The sequence below is a fragment of the Rutidosis leptorrhynchoides genome, chromosome 11 (assembly GCF_046630445.1).
Source record: "Rutidosis leptorrhynchoides isolate AG116_Rl617_1_P2 chromosome 11, CSIRO_AGI_Rlap_v1, whole genome shotgun sequence".
In the NCBI taxonomy this organism is placed as follows: domain Eukaryota; kingdom Viridiplantae; phylum Streptophyta; class Magnoliopsida; order Asterales; family Asteraceae; genus Rutidosis; species Rutidosis leptorrhynchoides.
Window position 1 is genome coordinate 2351237 of NC_092343.1, and position 18972 is coordinate 2370208.

At 35.5% G+C, this 18972-nt stretch overlaps 2 protein-coding genes across 2 annotated transcripts; one reads left to right on the forward strand and one right to left on the reverse strand.

Moving 5' to 3' along the window:
- Window positions 1–4296: 4296 nt before the first annotated feature.
- On the reverse strand, window positions 4297–8701 carry LOC139877521 (pectin acetylesterase 5-like). The gene is made up of 12 exons (XM_071864960.1): window positions 8347–8701; window positions 7525–7607; window positions 6978–7107; window positions 6745–6824; window positions 6561–6650; window positions 6206–6330; window positions 5553–5613; window positions 5304–5357; window positions 5117–5194; window positions 4928–5033; window positions 4683–4825; window positions 4297–4587 (listed from the first exon to the last, which is right to left on the reverse strand). Exons 1-12 carry the CDS (start codon window positions 8585–8587, stop codon window positions 4465–4467), a joined length of 1314 nt encoding a protein of 437 aa, XP_071721061.1. The 5' UTR covers window positions 8588–8701; the 3' UTR covers window positions 4297–4464.
- Window positions 8702–12962: 4261 nt separating this feature from the next.
- LOC139877225 (uncharacterized) lies at window positions 12963–13610 on the forward strand. Its single transcript, XM_071864643.1, has one exon. It carries the CDS (start codon window positions 12963–12965, stop codon window positions 13608–13610), a length of 648 nt encoding a protein of 215 aa, XP_071720744.1.
- Window positions 13611–18972: the final 5362 nt, after the last annotated feature.

Below are 18972 nucleotides of genomic sequence, written 5' to 3' on the forward strand. Positions count from 1 at the left end.
TAATTCGACGTATTTATATATAACCACATACGCTTGACTGGGTACGGTGGGCGGGATATCTTTAAATACCAATAATTATTCATTTTACCGGATACGGAACTGGATTAATAGTTAATAGACTTGTTGAAACAGGGGTGAATTATATTCAAGGGTAATTGGTGTAATTGTTAACAAAGTAGCAAAATCTTGGTTTACACGCAGTCGATAACCTGGTGTATTCATTAAGCAAAGTAAAAACCTTGTTACAATTCGAATCCCCAATTAGTTGGAATATTTGACTTCGGGAATAAGAATAATTTGACGAAGGCTTTCGCTCTTTATATTTATGACTGATGGACTATTATGGACAAATCCGTATGGATATATTAAATAATCCAGGACAAAGAACAATTAACCCATGGGCATAAAACTAAAATCAACACGTCAAACATCATGATTACGGAAGTTTAAATAAGCATAATTCTTTTATTTCATATTTAATTTCCTTTATTTTATATTTAATTGCACTTCTAATTATCGCACTTTATTTTATTGTATTTTATTTCATCGCACTTTTATTTATCGCAATTTCATTATCGTTATTTACTTTACGCTTTAAATTAAGTCTTTTATTTATTTAATATTTTACATTTGGTTTTAACTGCGACTTAAGTTTTAAAAATCGACAAACCGGTCATTAAACGGTAAAAACCCCCCTTTATAATAATAATATTACTTATTTATATATTTGTATTTTTATAAAATAAAACTAATATAGCGTTAAGCTTTGTTTAAAAGATTCCCTGTGGAACGAACCGGACTTACTAAAAACTACACTACTGTACGATTAGGTACACTGCCTATAAGTGTTGTTGCAAGGTTTAAGTATATCCATTCTATAAATAAATAAATATCTTGTGTAAAATTGTATCGTATTTAATAGTATTTCCTTGTAAAATTTATAAGCTATTTTATATACACCTCGCATAACACCAGATGCCATTTAACAACATCTCTTGTATCCCTCAAATCCTCCCATATTAACCTGGTATGAAACTCATTCCTGCTACCATCATTTGCAACCCAGATTACTCTATCACTTTGGTCATTTAAAACAGGAACACCAATAGAATTTAAGATTGGAAACTTAATACTCCAGTCTGCAGGCCATGTCCAATGATTGTCTTGAACTATCTGTGCAACTTTCATATCATCTTCCAACCTTGCTTGGTATCTTTCTCTTCTTGACACATATTGATCTAAATAACCAATAGAACACCAGTTATCAAACCAAGCAGAAGTGTTTAAACCATTCCCAATAACATGAAACACATGAGGCCTAATTCTATCTCTCAATGCAAGTATCTGTTTCCAACCCCAGCTATCAGAATGCTCCTCAGCAACATCCCATATACTTCTACCCTTTAATTTTACAATATTAACCCATATAGACCACAGGGATTCTTCCTGAACAATAATCTTCCACAATTGTTTGATTGAAAGAACCTCATTCCATCTTTTTAAAGGCTTAATACCAAGGCCACCTTGAGTTTTAGGCATACAAACATTTTTCCATGCCACTTTAGCCTTGCCTTTAGCACTAACACCTTGACTCCATAGAAATCCCTTCAATAATTTCTCAATCTCATTTATAATTCCAACAGGAAGCATGTAAACAGAAGCCCAGTAGATCTGCATTGATGACAAAACAGATGCAATAAGTTGCACCCTTCCAGCATAAGACAATTTTTTGTTCCTCCAACTATGCACTTTTGCTTTGACTTTATCAACAAGGCATTTGCAATCACCAACACTTAACCTTTTTGCCAGTAAAGGAACACCCAAATACCTAACAGGAAGCTTCCCAATTGAAAATGGAAGAACCTGCAGTATGCTGCTTCTAATCTCCTCTGGCACATTACCAAAAAATACAGTACTCTTACCAAGATTAGGATGAAGGCCAGATACACTGCTGAAGTCATCAAGAGCACCCTTAATAATATTGACAGAATTCAAGTCACCATGACACAAGACCATGAGGTCATCAGCAAAACATAAGTGAGAGATATCCAGCTTTTTACAACTATAGTGATATTTAAACCCTGCATTCTGTCTAATCTTATTATTAATAATAAGGGTTAAGACCTCCATTATAATAGTGAAGAGATATGGTGAAATAGGGTCACCTTGTCTCAACCCCCTCCCACCTTTGAAATACCCTTGGGATTCCCCATTAACACAAATAGAAAATCTAGTAGTGCTAACACATGTCATGATCCACTTAATCATCATTGGGTGAAAGCCAAATTTATACAGAACCTTCTCCAAAAATTCCCAACTAACAGTATCATACGCTTTTTGTATATCAATCTTGAGTGCACATCTTCTAGGACCACTTGATCTATTATAGCCTTTCAAGAGCTCTTGAGTTACCAATATGTTGTCCTGTATATGCCTACCAGGGATAAAAGCACTGTGATTGATACTAACAACTTTTCCCAATCCATCCTTAATCCTGCTAGTTAAGATCTTACTAATGCACTTATAAAGTACATTACAACAAGCTATGGGGCGAAAATCTGAAACTTTATTTGGTGTATCAATTTTTGGAACTAAAGCAATTAGAGTAGCATTAACTTCTCCAAGCAATTTCCCATTTCTGAAGAAATCCCTGACAGCTGCACATACATCTGGGCCCACAATACTCCAGGCTTTTTTGAAAAAATGAGAAGAATACCCATCTGGGCCAGCAGGTTTGTTACTATCAATGGCAAATATAGCATCTTTAATTTCATTATCAGTAACATCAACAGTCATTGCCAATGCATCACCATAAGATAATGTATTAGTGAAAATATCACCAAGATCTTCCAATGGTCTGACATCAGTAGTAATACCCAAAAATTGCTCAAAATGTTTCACAATCTGCACAGCCACTTGATCCCCATAATACCTAATCCCATGTTCATCACAAATACTCTCAACCTTGGACTTTTGCCTTCTACTTCTCAAAATCCCATGGAAAAAACTTGTGTTCTTATCACCTTCAGTAAGCCATTTAATCCTAGCTTGCTGATGTAGCAATTTAACTTCATCATGTTTAGCAATTTCATATTCTTCCAAGATTTTAACAGCAATGCCCCTAACTTGAGGATTATAGGGGTCCTTATCAATATCTTCTTGAGCCTTTTGGAGCTTAGTTCTCAAAATTCTTACATTATCAAACAGGTTACCATGACTCCGGTTTAAATGCTTCAAGTCTTTTTTAAGAACTTTCAATTTTTGAACCAGTTTAAACATATTATGACCTTCCAGCTGAGTAGCCCATTTCTGTGCAACTATAGGAAGAAAGCTCTCCTTATCAGCTATGTAATTCATAAATCTAAAAGCTCTTGACTTCATTTGTAACCCCTTAGGAAACCCTAGAACTGTAGGGCTATGATCAGATACCAAGTATGGCAAGAATAACCCATAAGCATTAGCATACTTGATCATGAATTCATCATTGATTAAAATCCTATCAAGTTTCTTTAGCACACCACATCTTGGATTCTTGAGTGATTTAGTCCATGTATAATGAAAACCACTACTACCAATGTCCTCAACTTCAATCTCATTAGTGCAGTCAATGAAGTCAGTGAAGTTGCCTAACTTGTAATGATCAATGATTTCAGGAATTGTCACATTTGAAATACAATACGGATTCACGATTCATCAGTGGGCGACTGTCGGCCAGATTATTTTAACGCCATATCGAGGGCCCCCATTCGCCTCCATCAAAGACTTTCTCTCTCGGCTCTTTTCATGCTCTAATTTTTTACTTGATATTTGCTCTGTATTCAAATCCAAGCTCAATTTCCGTTTTCGTTTTTGTGCAAAAGCGTTATGTGCAATCGTTAAGTTGCCTAACTTGTAACGATCAATGATTTCAGGAATAGTCACGTTTGAACTACAATACGGATCCAACATATCTCTAATGGCGATTCCCACACTAAAGTTTAGAGCTTTGAATATAATTTTATGAGATACCAGAGTGTGATGTTGTGATGCTACAATTTGTAGGTGTGTAACGCAAGATTACAATGTATTAATATAAGAAGGTAAGTAGCAACCTAAATTGATTAGAGCCAGAAAATAGAAACCCACTTTTGATTTAATGAATTTCACCAAACATTACCAACCCTTGTACATTCGATTTGGCAGTGAACTTAAATTTACAGATGGAGTAGTGGAATCACAAAACCATGTACCAAACAGCACACAGTCCATAAACTAACTGAGTTATTTTTCTAATACATTCGCCAAGTGGTCCATCTCAACATCTCTAATGGAGTACTATTTTATAACTAACATTTAAGACATATACTTGTATTTAATTATAAGAGTGAAACAACAAAGCAATTCAAATACATAATAATCCAACTAATAATTACGTCCTTGATGAAATCTTTGAAACAACAAAGAATGTGTGGATATTTTACGTCCTCAATGAAATCTTGGCCCAGTGAAATCCATATTGTAGCAGGTAGGATTGCAAGGATATGGACAGTCAATAAGTTTCGATACCTTTCGGTCGAAAAACCAATCACCAACTGATTCTGCAATTGTCTATTATTCCACCAAAAACCGAAACCCTAAGCACTTATGATAAACTTAATAACAAGATGTAATTAATTATACGTGGTAATATATTTCAACATTACCTTGTTATTTAATTTGGGAGAATTTGGACCATGCCACGTTTCAGTCCATGTTTGGCAGTGGATATAGCAAGAGTTTATAAACATTCCGACATTCTTCATTTGCTTAAAATCTGACAATGCCTGTAACAGTGAATTTCGAAATCCTGTATGTATGTACATATATGACCCCAGTAAGATATATATTAATTATTATAGCCTAGTCACAGTGTATTACCAACCAAACACCATACATATATATATGATACCGTTTAAAACTTGAATCTGTTCAGGGCTACAATTGTGAATGTTGAGGTGGCATTTGTGCCAATGACCATGAGGATCTGCTGGACCGGGTACCAAAACGTTTTTAATCTGTTAATCAGAAAAGATAAACGCATATATGAAAAAGCATTAAAAGGAGAAAAAACAAAAAAGCACAAAAAAAATTATATTACCTGCCAAAAGTCATAAGCCGGGTTGACAAGAAAAAGTGGCGTTTTTATGCTCTTCACTATACTTTGAGGAAAGAAACACTGGGTTGCATTTGAAGGAAAACGAGTAAAATAACATACAACAAAAACAGCACATGATAATATGTTATGACCCGATTTCAGTAATAAAGGGTAAAGACGACGAAGGTACCTTCGATGGTTCCATTTTGGCTATACAGTCCTTTTTCAAGCTTCCGGCTGCACCCTATGATACATGAAAAATTGATGAACAAGATGCCAATTTCAAAGTGTATCAAAGAAGGATTATTATAATTATTTGTTCAATGGGGCTCATTACTGAGTTTAATTTTACACTTACAGACTACAAGAGTTGAATACTTCAAGAACTTGTGTTATAAGTTTATAACGTATAAATACATCAATAAAATAACTAACAAACCTGGAGATTGACAACATCGTGGTAAAAGGACTGAAACGAGGCATTACTAGCAATATCTTTCCTGCAATCATATGCGTAACTTTTTAACATTCACGAAAGCTACTAATAACTGACCATTTTATTTTTCAATACTAAAAGTACCACTTCAATGTCACTTGTGTAAAAAAATTTATACTCTAACAAATGTATGGAGTACCATTTATCAATCTTCTCTCTATTTCTAAATACAGGAAATTATGTTTGTATAACATAATAAGCTGATGAGACATAACTGTGCTGTTCAACCTTTATGTACGATTTTCCAAACATAACCAATGCGAGATATAATTTTTATTATTTTGCTTGATGAGATTATTAGGACCACCCAAGTAACTTTTTCGAGGTAAAATGACAAAAGTACCCACATGTGCTTGGCACGTGCTAATACTTAACGTTTGGCTTGGACAGACGTCTGGCAGAGGGACCACTCACGTAACATTTGCAAATCACAGGGTATCATCCAAGTCAAAATAGAAATACATGGACTCCACGTGAAATTTAGGATAAAACACAGGGACCACCCAATTAATTTTTTTCTTTATATTTTTATTAACTGATTACACAAAAATGAACAAATAAAATAATGATCATTGTAAAACAAGTAAACAACATACTCATTGAGAAAGAAACCTGCATCAGATAAACATTTGACTTTCGCATCTTTTGACAAAATTTCTCTAAAGTCATCACAGTGTATGAGTGTCGCGAGACCTCCAGCTGAGCATCCAGAAAGAAGTGCCTATATATAAATTTTAATGGAAAATAATCATTATAAATTTATAATATTCTAATATACTGGTCCTATGCAGCAATTATTCAAGGTAAAAGGGTTGTATTTTTATTCATATTTACTAGTGTCTTTAGTTTAATACCACACCATTTTGTTTGGGATAAAGGTCTAGGTTAATGAATAAGATACCAAATAGCTTTCGTTACCATCAGAACGTAAAAAATTTCTATTAAATGTACCTCTTGAGCATTACTTAATCCAATTGATAAGAGTTCATCCATCATTGCTTCCCATATGAGTTGACCTCTAAAGAATAGTTTAGTATCAATCTGTAGCAGGCAGTATTGAAACCAGCAAAATCTTCTTTATTCACATTCATTTGTATTGCTTTAAACAAATTTACAAATTTAAAAGAGAAGTTACTTTTTGTTCACTTTCAGGGTGCCCAGCAAAAGATGCACCATCACAGTACCGTATCTTGACCTTGTTCCAGTTATAAAAATCTGAAAATGTGTCAGCAGATTATTATTGCTTCAACATAGAATGAATAAATAGTGCAACTAATTTCTTATACCAATCTATACGAATCCAATTTCTTTTTATAAAGTTTATCCACAAATTTAAGAATGTAGGAGACCCCAAAAGTCATTATTCACCTGGATTACGGGACTGTTCATTGCTCAAAATTCCGGAAAACTGAACTTGAGGATCCATGTACTTTGACGATCCTAGGGCAGTTGTCGTACGAAAAGAACAAGATGCTACTGTATTACACCACCCTCCACCCTACGTACATTTCACAAAATACCGAGTGAGTCCACTAGATTCATCATAATGAGTACCATAATTTGGCGGCGCATGAATTATTAAGAGAAGAACAATTGACAAAACATAATAGGATGATAAAGTTTTTATAACCTTAAATACATTAATATAGGCTCAACTTCTCATTTAGTAAATCATCAGTGATTACCATGGAGACTTGTCAAGTATCTTAGCCTTTCACTTAATTAACAGTATACTGACTATACTCTTACCACACTAGTAACCAATTTTTTTGTGACCAACTTCCACACAAATTATTTCAAGCATATATTTTTTATAATGGGTTCGGTGTTTCATATCAACCAATATATGCATATAACATGCTAAAAAGTATAACTCAAGTGGTAACCATTCATTAAACATAGTAGAAATAATAACCTCAATATGTAGAAGCCACTTGTTAGTGCCAGATCCAAAACCCTTCTGAAAATGGTATGCAGGAACACTTCCATCTAAACAATCTGCATTTCTTCAACAGTTTAGACTTAAACAAGTTCAAAAGCTAATAACCACAACACAAATAGAGTGATAAGTACACAAAAATCTTTCAACTTATCACTGAAATTGTAAAATGAGGATGTTTGATACCTCAATTGACCATTTGGCCCTCTACCATACTACCAAATCGTGTAATAAACTTTTCAATTCTTGCTACCGTACGCTATCGTATGTATACAGATACCTTTAATGAAATTTCAGTTTTTGAAAGTATGTCATCGATGTGTGTCAGCCATATAAGCTGCCAAATCATCCCAACCGGTGCTACCATTTACGTAGATACATACAATAGCAAGAACTTAAAGTATATTAAGCACATAAAAACACTTGGAAGTACACTACATGTCATAACCACACACGATGAACTTTATATATTTCGGTGCACTTATCTAAATTTGATCAATAGAAACAGGATTAAATGCATTTCCCAAAAAACTATAAGTATGCATCAAACTTTAAAACTTGTGATTGTATGCATCACTGTCAATTGTTTTCAATTATTACTATCTAGCTAAATTGATAACAATAGCATCTATTTCAGTGACATAGTGGAGTAACTTATATGCTTCCATGTCAGCAAAATAATTAGTTATCCAATAAATAACTCGTCTGATGCATACAAAATACAATAGAATAGCATTTTAATCGAAAGTTGGAGTCACTTAACACAACTAAAAAAAGTAAGGGGGAAAGAGGAATTACAGGCGCCTCTTTGAGCAGCATTTTTAAGAAAAACGATCGGAACCAAATCGGTGGTGGGGCCGGAGAAATTATGAAGATGATCATTAAGGGGTGATGAATCAGATTCAGATGAAGAGATAAAAGAGAATGTTAACAGAACAATAGCGAATCCAGCTGCAGCTATGGCCCACTCTCGTTTCCCCAACTTTTGCCGTAAATTCATAATATAACTGCGCCCCGATCCTCGCAGCGTATTCGCCATTGTTATTGTAAACAAAAATTGATTGATTGATTGAAGAGTGAAATTAGAGCATGTTAATCGGTGGATCTAGTATCAGTGTTGACGGTACTATTAACTAAACAAAACGTAAACAGCCCGTTATATTTGCTGTCTGGTACGTATGAGACGTTCAATCAACAATCAAACTTCTAATTTTTTATTTATGAAAAAATTACGCTACATATGGTTTGTTCAAATTTTTATCACAACATCTAAACTTTAAATTTTACGTTGTTGGTAGCTGTAGTTTCATTAACTTACCTAGTTAGTACCTTAGCTAACGGCTGTTTATTTTTTAAAGTTAACCCCTCAGTTGATTTGGGTGGTGTTGAGGTGTTTTATATGAAGAAAATTAAATAAATGGACGAAATTACCCTCACATGTGTGGCACATGTGAGGGATTAACCCTAAAAAATAAATGGCTGTTAGCTGCGGTACTAACTAGATAAGTTAATGAAACCATAGGTACCAACGACGCAAAAGTTAAAGTTTAGGTGTTTTGATGAAAAATGAACAAACCACATGTACCAACGGCGTAATTTATTATTTATTACGTAGTAATTGTTAATTATGGTGTTTTATGTAAGTTTTAAGGGAGTTATCCTCATTTGATCTATGTACATTTTTGTGTTACTCCGTAATAATTATAATCATAATATATATTTATTGTTTTAACTACGATTAAAGGTATAATAAGTAAGTTGTAATTTAAATTTAATATTTAAATATTTAATTTATGTTTTGTTTTGTACGGAGTACATTTATTTATTTTACATTTATATGATATCATATGTTTATTTGTTTATGATCATTATCCTTGTATTTAATATTCCAACTAGGACACTGTGGTTTATATGTACATATACATAACTAGATGGAGGTCCTTTAGTCCACTTCGTTTGGCCAAGTAAATGTGCCTGGGAAAAAAAATTCCAAAAAAAGAAATCCATAAAAGTAAATTCAAAAAAAAAAAAAAAAAATGCTAAAAGATAAAAAGGTGACACCCGCGTTGACGTCAGCATGTGGGTGCTATTCATATGGCTCGGCTGTTATATATATTTGAAATTTGAAATGATTGGATCACTGAAAAGGATTCGTCAAACTTCATTTTTTCTTAAGGCTATTTTATTAAGGATTTATCACTTTTTTACTTATTTTTTCTAACTTTTTTTGCGTGAACGTCAAAAAAAAAAAAAAAAAAAAAAAAAAAAAAAACTTGACGATTTGCCCTCGAGCAAGGTGCCTTGCGACCTTGCTTTCACCGGAGAGCAAGGTGCGCTTTGCGTCCTTGCTTCCACAAATGAGCAAGGAGCAAGACACCTTGCTTATTGCTCGTTGCTCTTTGCTCTCAGGTGGAAGCAAGGTCGCAAGGTGCATCTTGTGACCTTGCTTCCACCTGGGAGCAAGGAGCAAGGTGTCTTGCTCCCAGATGGAAGCAAGGTCGCAAGAGTCACTTTGCGCCTTGCTCCCAACTGAAAGCAAAGTCGCAAATGCACAAGGAAGCAAGGCACCTTCCTCCTTGCGAGGACAAATCGACAAATTTTTTTTTTGAGCCCTCATACAAAAAATTGAAAAAAATGAGTAAAAAAGTGATAAACCCTTTTATTAATAACACCAAAGGGCCCATCAATTTTTCAAAAACAAACTCTCCAAAATTAAATACTTGAAAAATGTGTGTGAGAGAGTGTGAGAGAGAAAAGTCCAAGAGAGAGAGTGAGTCTGGAGTGTGGAGAGAGAGTGAGTCTGGAGTGTGGAGAGAGGTGACTAGGAAAAAACACTCAACAGGCACGTCGAGAGAGAAAGGTATCCATGGCGGTAGTAACAACAGGATCGATTTTAACGAACGTATAACCGGAAAGCATTTGAAATCCTTTATGTTTTTCAACTTCCCGGACGAATGGAAGACGGTTGAACTCTGGAAGATGTTCAAACAATACGGATGGGTTAGAGATGTCTTCATCCCGAAGAAGACACTCAAAAGTGGGAAACGATTCGCTTTTGTAAGATTTGGTGAAGTCAATGATGAAGATAGGCTGCTTGCAAAGCTACAAGAAATCATGATAGACGGGAGAATGTTGATGATCTTCAAGGCAATCGAAAGATCTAGTTCTAAAGATGGGAATGGCGGCGACGGGGGGTTGAATAACCAAAATACGAGTAGTAACAGTAACCGGGTGCATGCTAATGAGCATCAACGGAAATCAGAGACAAGGGCAAAGGGAGTAACATCCCCATCGTTCAGAGACGATCGTAGGTTTGTTGAGGTGGTTCAAAATCACAGCAAGAGTAACAGAGCAGGTGATCTGAGAGAAACTGTTCTTAACCCAAAACTAAAACGCACAGAAGTTGGTACGAGTGCTCAGATGAATAAAGAGCGAGAGGTTTTTCTGAATCCTGAAGAAGATAACCTTCCATCCATGAAAAGGGGTATAGTGGGTGAAGTAAGCAAGCTTGAACATTTGGGAAATTTCCGTTCGTTGTGTGATGCAGAAGGTTTAACTGAATTCGAATTAAAATACCTCGGAGGCCTGGAAGTTATGCTAATCTTCAAGGATAGTAACACCGTTAACAACATTATCGAGCAAGAAAACCATTGTCTAAAGAGATGGCTAACAAACATCCGGCCAGGAGATCACTCATTCCATTCAGCAGGGAAACTAACATGGCTCAACATCATAGGAGTTCCGATCAAATTTTGGAAGGAGAGCACTTTCCGGAAAATTGGGCAGTGGTGGGGCCCGATTCTTGATACCCAAAACTGTGATTTTAGGGGAGACCAAAATCTGGTGACTGGAAGAGTTTTAATAAAGGTAAGATCAACAAACATGATTAACGAAGTTATTAAACTACGAGTCGGATTGGAAGTGTTCTACGTGAATGTAATTGAAGAAACCAATGATATAGTCGAGCTTGAGATGGAAGATCCTTGTATTAGTGACTGGGATGATGATGATAACGGCGAATTTGTATCGGATGATGAAGAAGACAATCCGGAATTTAAGTCTGATGATGAACATGAAGGTAACCGAAATAAGGGCTGCAGGAAGGATGATTCTGATGTTGAGGTCGATATCGGAAAAGTTACACCGGAAAAGGAAATTCCGGCAGAGAAGATCGAAGTCGATAGGTCAGGGCACAATGATGACAATCTTGGGAACCAGGGAATTAATTGCAGCTCTTGTAATTCCAAGACTGACAATTACTGCAATGAAAAGGTGGACATTGGAAACTCAACAACTGATTGATTAGGGCAACACTCGTGCACGCATGCACCTATTAACATCGATTTTGAAGAGATAGATTCCATTGGGCCCAATATTCAAAATGAGCCCACTAATGTGCCACATATGTCCAATAAGCCCATTAGGAAGGATGAAGTGCATCAAGGTAAGCCCAACTATTTCGAGCCCAACATTTATGCTGAAGACAATATCCACCAAGATAAGGGGTCCCCGGTGATTGAAGTGATTAAAGATACTTTCGATGAAAATGATGAAAATAAAGGGTTTCCAGTGTCTGATGCCACATTCGATAAAACCAAAAAGAAACAGAAGAAGGGGTTGATTAATAGGGTGCCGAATTCTGATTCTGATCAACATTCTGACAATGAATTCGATGGAAGGATGGATGGCTTATGCGATGATGGGGTCAATATTGAGGTTGTTCCGAGGAAAACATATCACGGCAATTGGAGGGCATCCTCCCTTATTATGCGAGGTAAATGCTTCGCTAGATCTCAGAAAAAAGGCGAAAAGAATGGGATTAGAGAAGACTCCCCCAATTTCAATGAAGATTGCAAAGACCGAGTGTCAAATGGCAAGAGGGGTAAGAAAACGAAATCTCAAAAACTGTCCGGATGCTGTGCTGCAAACACTTCTTCTGAAGATAGCGTGGGACTTGGAGAATTCGCAAACCAAATCAGTCTCCAATGGGATTCTGGGCCCCAACAGGTCTAAATCTCTTCTTCACTCTCGTTTTTATAATGTTCATTATGAAAATCATGTCCTTAAATATTAGGGGTTTCGGGTCGGGGAAAGAAAGTAAAATTGGGGATTTTAGAAAGCTAATGTTTCGTGAAAATCCCTGGATTGTTGCACTTCAAGAAACCAAGTGTAATACGGTGAATGTATAATGGGTTAAATTAATAAGCGGGTTGGATAATGTGGATTTTATTCAAAAAGAAAAGGTGGGGAAATCGGGAGGGCTGCTGTTATTCTGGGATTTAAATGAATTCACAGCAGAAGATGTTTTTAAAGATGAGTTTTTTATAACGGTAACAGGGAAGTGGGTTGGGCGGGATGACCCCGTAATAATTGTTAATGTCTACGGACCACACGACGATTCTAATAAACAAAAAATGTGGTCGAGTTTGGAAACTTTTGTAGGTCAACACGATGTGGCTTGGGTTCTTTGCGGGGACTTCAATGAAGTGAGGGATCAATCGGAGAGACAAAATTGTGTGTTCATTGAGAAAAGAGCCAAGTGGTTTAACGACTTCATACTTAACGCGAGCTTAATTGATGTACCACTTGGTGGCAAAAGAATCACTCGAATTTGCGACAACGGTTTAAAGTTTAGCAAGCTTGATAGATTTCTTATTTCCGAAAAATTCAATAACTTGTGGGATGAGGTCTCGGTGCTTGCTTTAGAAAGAAAACTATCCGACCATTGTCCGATTATTTTAAGGGATAGGGCAATCGATTTTGGCCCTAAACCAATCAAAATTTTCGACGAATGGTTGGTGATGGAAGGTGCGAGCAAGGTTATCAACGATGCTTGGAATGTCAAGGTTAATAACCATAGACTTGATGGCGTATTTAGAACAAAGCTAAAAAACGTGAAATATGCCTTAAGAGAGTGGAGTCAGCGGACTTTTGGGAAATTGGACAATGATATTGAAGGTTTGATGAATGAAGTGTGTGCTTGGGAAAAATTGGCCGAATGTAGATCCCTAACTGATACCGAAAGGGATAAATGGTTAGACTTCGAGAAAGAGGTGGTTTGAGCTAGAAAAGATCAAGACAAGCATGGCAAAACAAAAGTCTCGAGTTAAGTGGATCCTTGAAGGCGAAGAAAACACTAAATATTTTCACTCCTTTATAAAACGAAGACACTCTAGACGTAACATTCGGGGTCTAAATATTGGTGGTGTTTGGTGCGAAAATCCTATTGATATCAAACAGGAAGTGTTCAGGCACTTTAATGATCAATTCAAAGTGAGGTCCAGCAACAATATGAAATTCATGGGGCCTGGTACATCACATAATGGGCTTCTCGGCCCAATGCCGAAGTAGATTACCCCCGAGCAAGCCGACTACCCGGAACATATGTTTTCGGAATCAGAAGTTCTCAACGCTATTGGTGAATGTTGTGTGTCAAAGGCCCCCAGGCCGGATGGATTCAATTTCAAGTTCTTCAAATTATATTGGGGCCTTGTAAAGAATGATCTTATAAACGCTCTAAATTGGTTTTGGGACAAATGTGACATTTCCAACGGTTGCAATGCTTCATTTGTAACCTTAGTACCAAAGAAGATTGACCCTATGGGGTTGAACGATTTTCGTCCCATTAGCCTAATTGGATGCTACTATAAGATTCTTGCGAAGATCCTTTCAATTCGAATCCGTAATGTGCTACCCGGTCTTATTGATAAAGAGCAAAGCGCGTTTTTAAAAGGAAGATATATTCTAGATGGTGCACTCATTGTAAACGAGTCGATTGATTTTCTCAAAAGGAATAAGAGAAAAAGCCTAATGTTCAAGGTGGATTTTGAGAAAGCTTTCGATAGTCTAAGTTGGGATTTCCTTCTTGAGATCATGAAGAGAATGGGGTTTGGAGATAGATGGCGAAAATGGATACTTGCTTGCCTTCAATCCGCATCTATATCTATTCTTGTTAACGGTTCGCCTACTAATTGTAGTGACCCGACTTTTCCATGTTTATATATATTAATTGAGATTGATATTTACATGATTAAATGTTTCCAACATGTTAAGCAATCAAACTTGTTAAGACTTGATTAATTGAAATAGGTTTCATATAGACAATTGACCACCCAAGTTGACCGGTGATTCACGAACGTTAAAACTTGTAAAAACTATATGATGACATATATATGGTTATATATATAGTTAACATGATATTATGATAAGTAAACATATCATTAAGTATATTAACAATGAACTACATATGTAAAAACAAGACTACTAACTTAATGATTTTGAAACGAGACATATATGTAACGATTATCGTTGTAACGACATTTAATGTATATATATCATATTAAGAGATATTCATACATGATAATATCATGATAATATAATAATTTAAAATCTCATTTGATATTATAAACATTGGGTTAACAACATTTAACAAGATCGTTAACCTAAAGGTTTCAAAACAACACTTACATGTAACGACTAACGATGACTTAACGACTCAGTTAAAATGTATATACATGTAGTGTTTTAATATGTATTTATACACTTTTGAAAGACTTCAATACACTTATCAAAATACTTCTACTTAACAAAAATGCTTACAATTACATCCTCGTTCAGTTTCATCAACAATTCTACTCGTATGCACCCGTATTCGTACTCGTACAATACACAGCTTTTAGATGTATGTACTATTGGTATATACACTCTAATGATCAGCTCTTAGCAGCCCATGTGAGTCACCTAACACATGTGGGAACCATCATTTGGCAACTAGCATGAAATATCTCATAAAATTACAAAAATATGAGTAATCATTCATGACTTATTTACATGAAAACAAAATTACATATCCTTTATATCTAATCCATACACCAACGACCAAAAACACCTACAAACACTTTCATTCTTCAATTTTCTTCATCTAATTGATCTCTCTCAAGTTCTATCTTCAAGTTCTAAGTGTTCTTCATAAATTCCAAAAGTTCTAGTTTCATAAAATCAAGAATACTTTCAAGTTTGCTAGCTCACTTCCAATCTTGTAAGGTGATCATCCAACCTCAAGAAATCTTTGTTTCTTACAGTAGGTTATCATTCTAATACAAGGTAATAATCATATTCAAACTTTGGTTCAATTTCTATAACTATAACAATCTTATTTCAAGTGATGATCTTACTTGAACTTGTTTTCGTGTCATGATTCTGCTTCAAGAACTTCGAGCCATCCAAGGATCCGTTGAAGCTAGATCCATTTTTCTCTTTTACAGTAGGTTTATCCAAGGAACTTAAGGTAGTAATGATGTTCATAACATCATTCGATTCATACATATAAAGCTATCTTATTCGAAGGTTTAAACTTGTAATCACTAGAACATAGTTTAGTTAATTCTAAACTTGTTCGCAAACAAAATTTAATCCTTCTAACTTGACTTTTAAAATCAACTAAACACATGTTCTATATCTATATGATATGCTAACTTAATGATTTAAAACCTGGAAACACGAAAAACACCGTAAAACCGGATTTACGCCGTCGTAGTAACACCGCGGGCTGTTTTGGGTTAGTTAATTAAAAACTATGATAAACTTTGATTTAAAAGTTGTTATTCTGAGAAAATGATTTTTATTATGAACATGAAACTATATCCAAAAATTATGGTTAAACTCAAAGTGAAAGTATGTTTTCTAAAATGGTCATCTAGACGTCGTTCTTTCGACTGAAATGACTACCTTTACAAAAACGACTTGTAACTTATTTTTCCGACTATAAACCTATACTTTTTCTGTTTAGATTCATAAAATAGAGTTCAATATGAAACCATAGCAATTTGATTCACTCAAAACGGATTTAAAATGAAGAAGTTATGGGTAAAACAAGATTGGATAATTTTTCTCATTTTAGCTACGTGAAAATTGGTAACAAATCTATTCCAACCATAACTTAATCAACTTGTATTGTATATTATGTAATCTTGAGATACCATAGACACGTATACAATGTTTCGACCTATCATGTCGACACATCTATATATATTTCGGAACAACCATAGACACTCTATATGTGAATGTTGGAGTTAGCTATACAGGGTTGAGGTTGATTCCAAAATATATATAGTTTGAGTTGTGATCAATACTGAGATACGTATACACTGGGTCGTGGATTGATTCAAGATAATATTTATCGATTTATTTCTGTACATCTAACTGTGGACAACTAGTTGTAGGTTACTAACAAGGACAGCTGACTTAATAAATTTAAAACATCAAAATATATTAAAAGTGTTGTAAATATATTTTGAACATACTTTGATATATATATGTATATATTGTTATAGGTTCGTGAATCAACCAGTGGCCAAGTCTTACTTCCCGACGAAGTAAAAATCTGTGAAAGTGAGTTATAGTCCCACTTTTAAAATCTAATATTTTTGGGATGATAATACATGAAGGTTTTATAAATGATTTACAAAATAGACACAAGTACGTGAAACTACATTCTATGGTTGAATTATCGAAATCGAATATGCCCCTTTTTATTAAGTCTGGTAATCTAAGAATTAGGGAACAGACACCCTAATTGACGCGAATCCTAAAGATAGATCTATTGGGCCTAACAAACCCCATCCAAAGTACCGGATGCTTTAGTACTTCGAAATTTATATCATATCCGAAGGGTGTCCCGGAATGATGGGGATATTCTTATATATGCATCTTGTTAATGTCGGTTACCAGGTGTTCACCATATGAATGATTTTTATCTCTATGTATGGGATGTGTATTGAAATATGAAATCTTGTGGTCTATTATTATGATTTGATATATATAGGTTAAACCTATAACTCACCAACATTTTTGTTGACGTTTTAAGCATGTTTATTCTCAGGTGATTATTAAGAGCTTCCGCTGTCGCATACTTAAATAAGGACGTTTTGGAGTCCATGCTTGTATGATAATGTGTAAAAACTGCATTCAAGAAGCTTATTTTGTTGTAACATATTTGTATTGTAAACCATTATGTAATGGTCGTATGTAAACATGATATTTTAGATTATCATTATTTGATAATCTACGTAAAGCTTTTTAAACCTTTATTTATGAAATAAAGGTTATGGTTTGTTTTAAAAATGAATGCAGTCTTTGAAAAACGTCTCATATAGAGGTCAAAACCTCGCAACGAAATCAATTAATATGGAACGTTTTTAATCAATAAGAACGGGACATTTCACTAATGAGTTCCGTATAGAACGTGGAGTGAGGCAAGGGGACCCGCTATCCCCGTTTCTTTTTATAATCGCGACGGAAGGTTTAAACCTTCTCACTAAAAGAGCTATCGAGTGTGGATTGTACAAAGGTGTAAAAATTGGATCGGAGGACATCAACATCTCGCACCTTCAATATGCGGATGACACCATTTTCCTTGGTGAATGGAACCGGCAAAATTTTTGCAACTTGATGAAACTTCTCAAATGTTTTGAAAACGCTTCGGGCCTCAAAATTAATTATAATAAGAGCCAATTATTCGGGTTAGGTGTCAATAAAGACGAAGTTGAAGTTTTGGCTAATCGGGTCGGTTGTAAAATTGGTGAGCTTCCGTTCACATATCTTGGGCTACCTATGGGTAAGAACATGAATTGTGTAGAAAATTGGGATCCCGTTATTGAAAAGTTCAACAAGAGACTATCGGATTGGAAAGCCCGAACGGTTTCTTATGGTGGAAGGTTGACGCTTGTTAAATCGGTTCTTAGTAGCCTACCGTTGTATTATTTTTCTCTCTTTCGTGCCCCATTGAGTGTAATCAAAATTCTTGAGAGTATTAGGCGCAAATTTTTTTTGGGGGGGGGGGGGGGGTGGTCGGGTGAGTGCTCTAAATTAAATTGGGTGAAATGGGAAGTTTCTCTCTCGCCTTATGACGAGGGAGGACTTAACATCGGGTCTCTTCGGGGGAAAAACCTTGCTTTGTTGGGGAAATGGTTTTGGAGGGCCAAAACCGAATGTGACTCACTTTGGGTGTCGGTTATTCGAAGTATTCATGGTACTAACGGCCTACTCCTACATCCGGGTTCTCGTATCCCGAATGGAAAGAGTAGTGTTTGGGTTAACATTATGCGTGCAGGTTATACTATCGAAGACTTAGGAGTAAACTTCACTTACTCCTTTTCAAGACTTATTGGTGATGGCTCGAGCACACAGTTTTGGGAAGAACCGTGGCTGATTGCAGCTCCTCTAAAGGACACTTTCAAGCGACTTTATCATTTGGAAGCTGTTCGAAATGCAAGGGTACGAGACAGGATCGCGTGGAGCAATCTTTCGGTTGAATCCTGCTGGAATTGGCTTCGTGAGCCTACGGGACGAGCACTAAATGAATTAAATCAGCTATTGAACCTACTGAATTCATATGTTAAATCGGGAAGGGACACTGATACGTGG

Bases quoted from the DNA above. Each gene is read 5' to 3' on its own strand.
- LOC139877225 (XM_071864643.1), top strand. From the start codon at position 12,963: ATGTGGTCGAGTTTGGAAACTTTTGTAGGTCAACACGATGTGGCTTGG.
- LOC139877521 (XM_071864960.1), bottom strand. From the start codon at position 8,587: ATGGCGAATACGCTGCGAGGATCGGGGCGCAGTTATATTATGAATTTA. The intron at 6,825-6,977 runs GTGAATAATGAC...ACACATTTTCAG, and splicing joins TGAACAGTCCCGTAATCCAG to ATTTTTATAACTGGAACAAG. The intron at 5,195-5,303 runs GTACCTTCGTCG...AATGCAACCCAG, and splicing joins CCAAAATGGAACCATCGAAG to TGTTTCTTTCCTCAAAGTAT.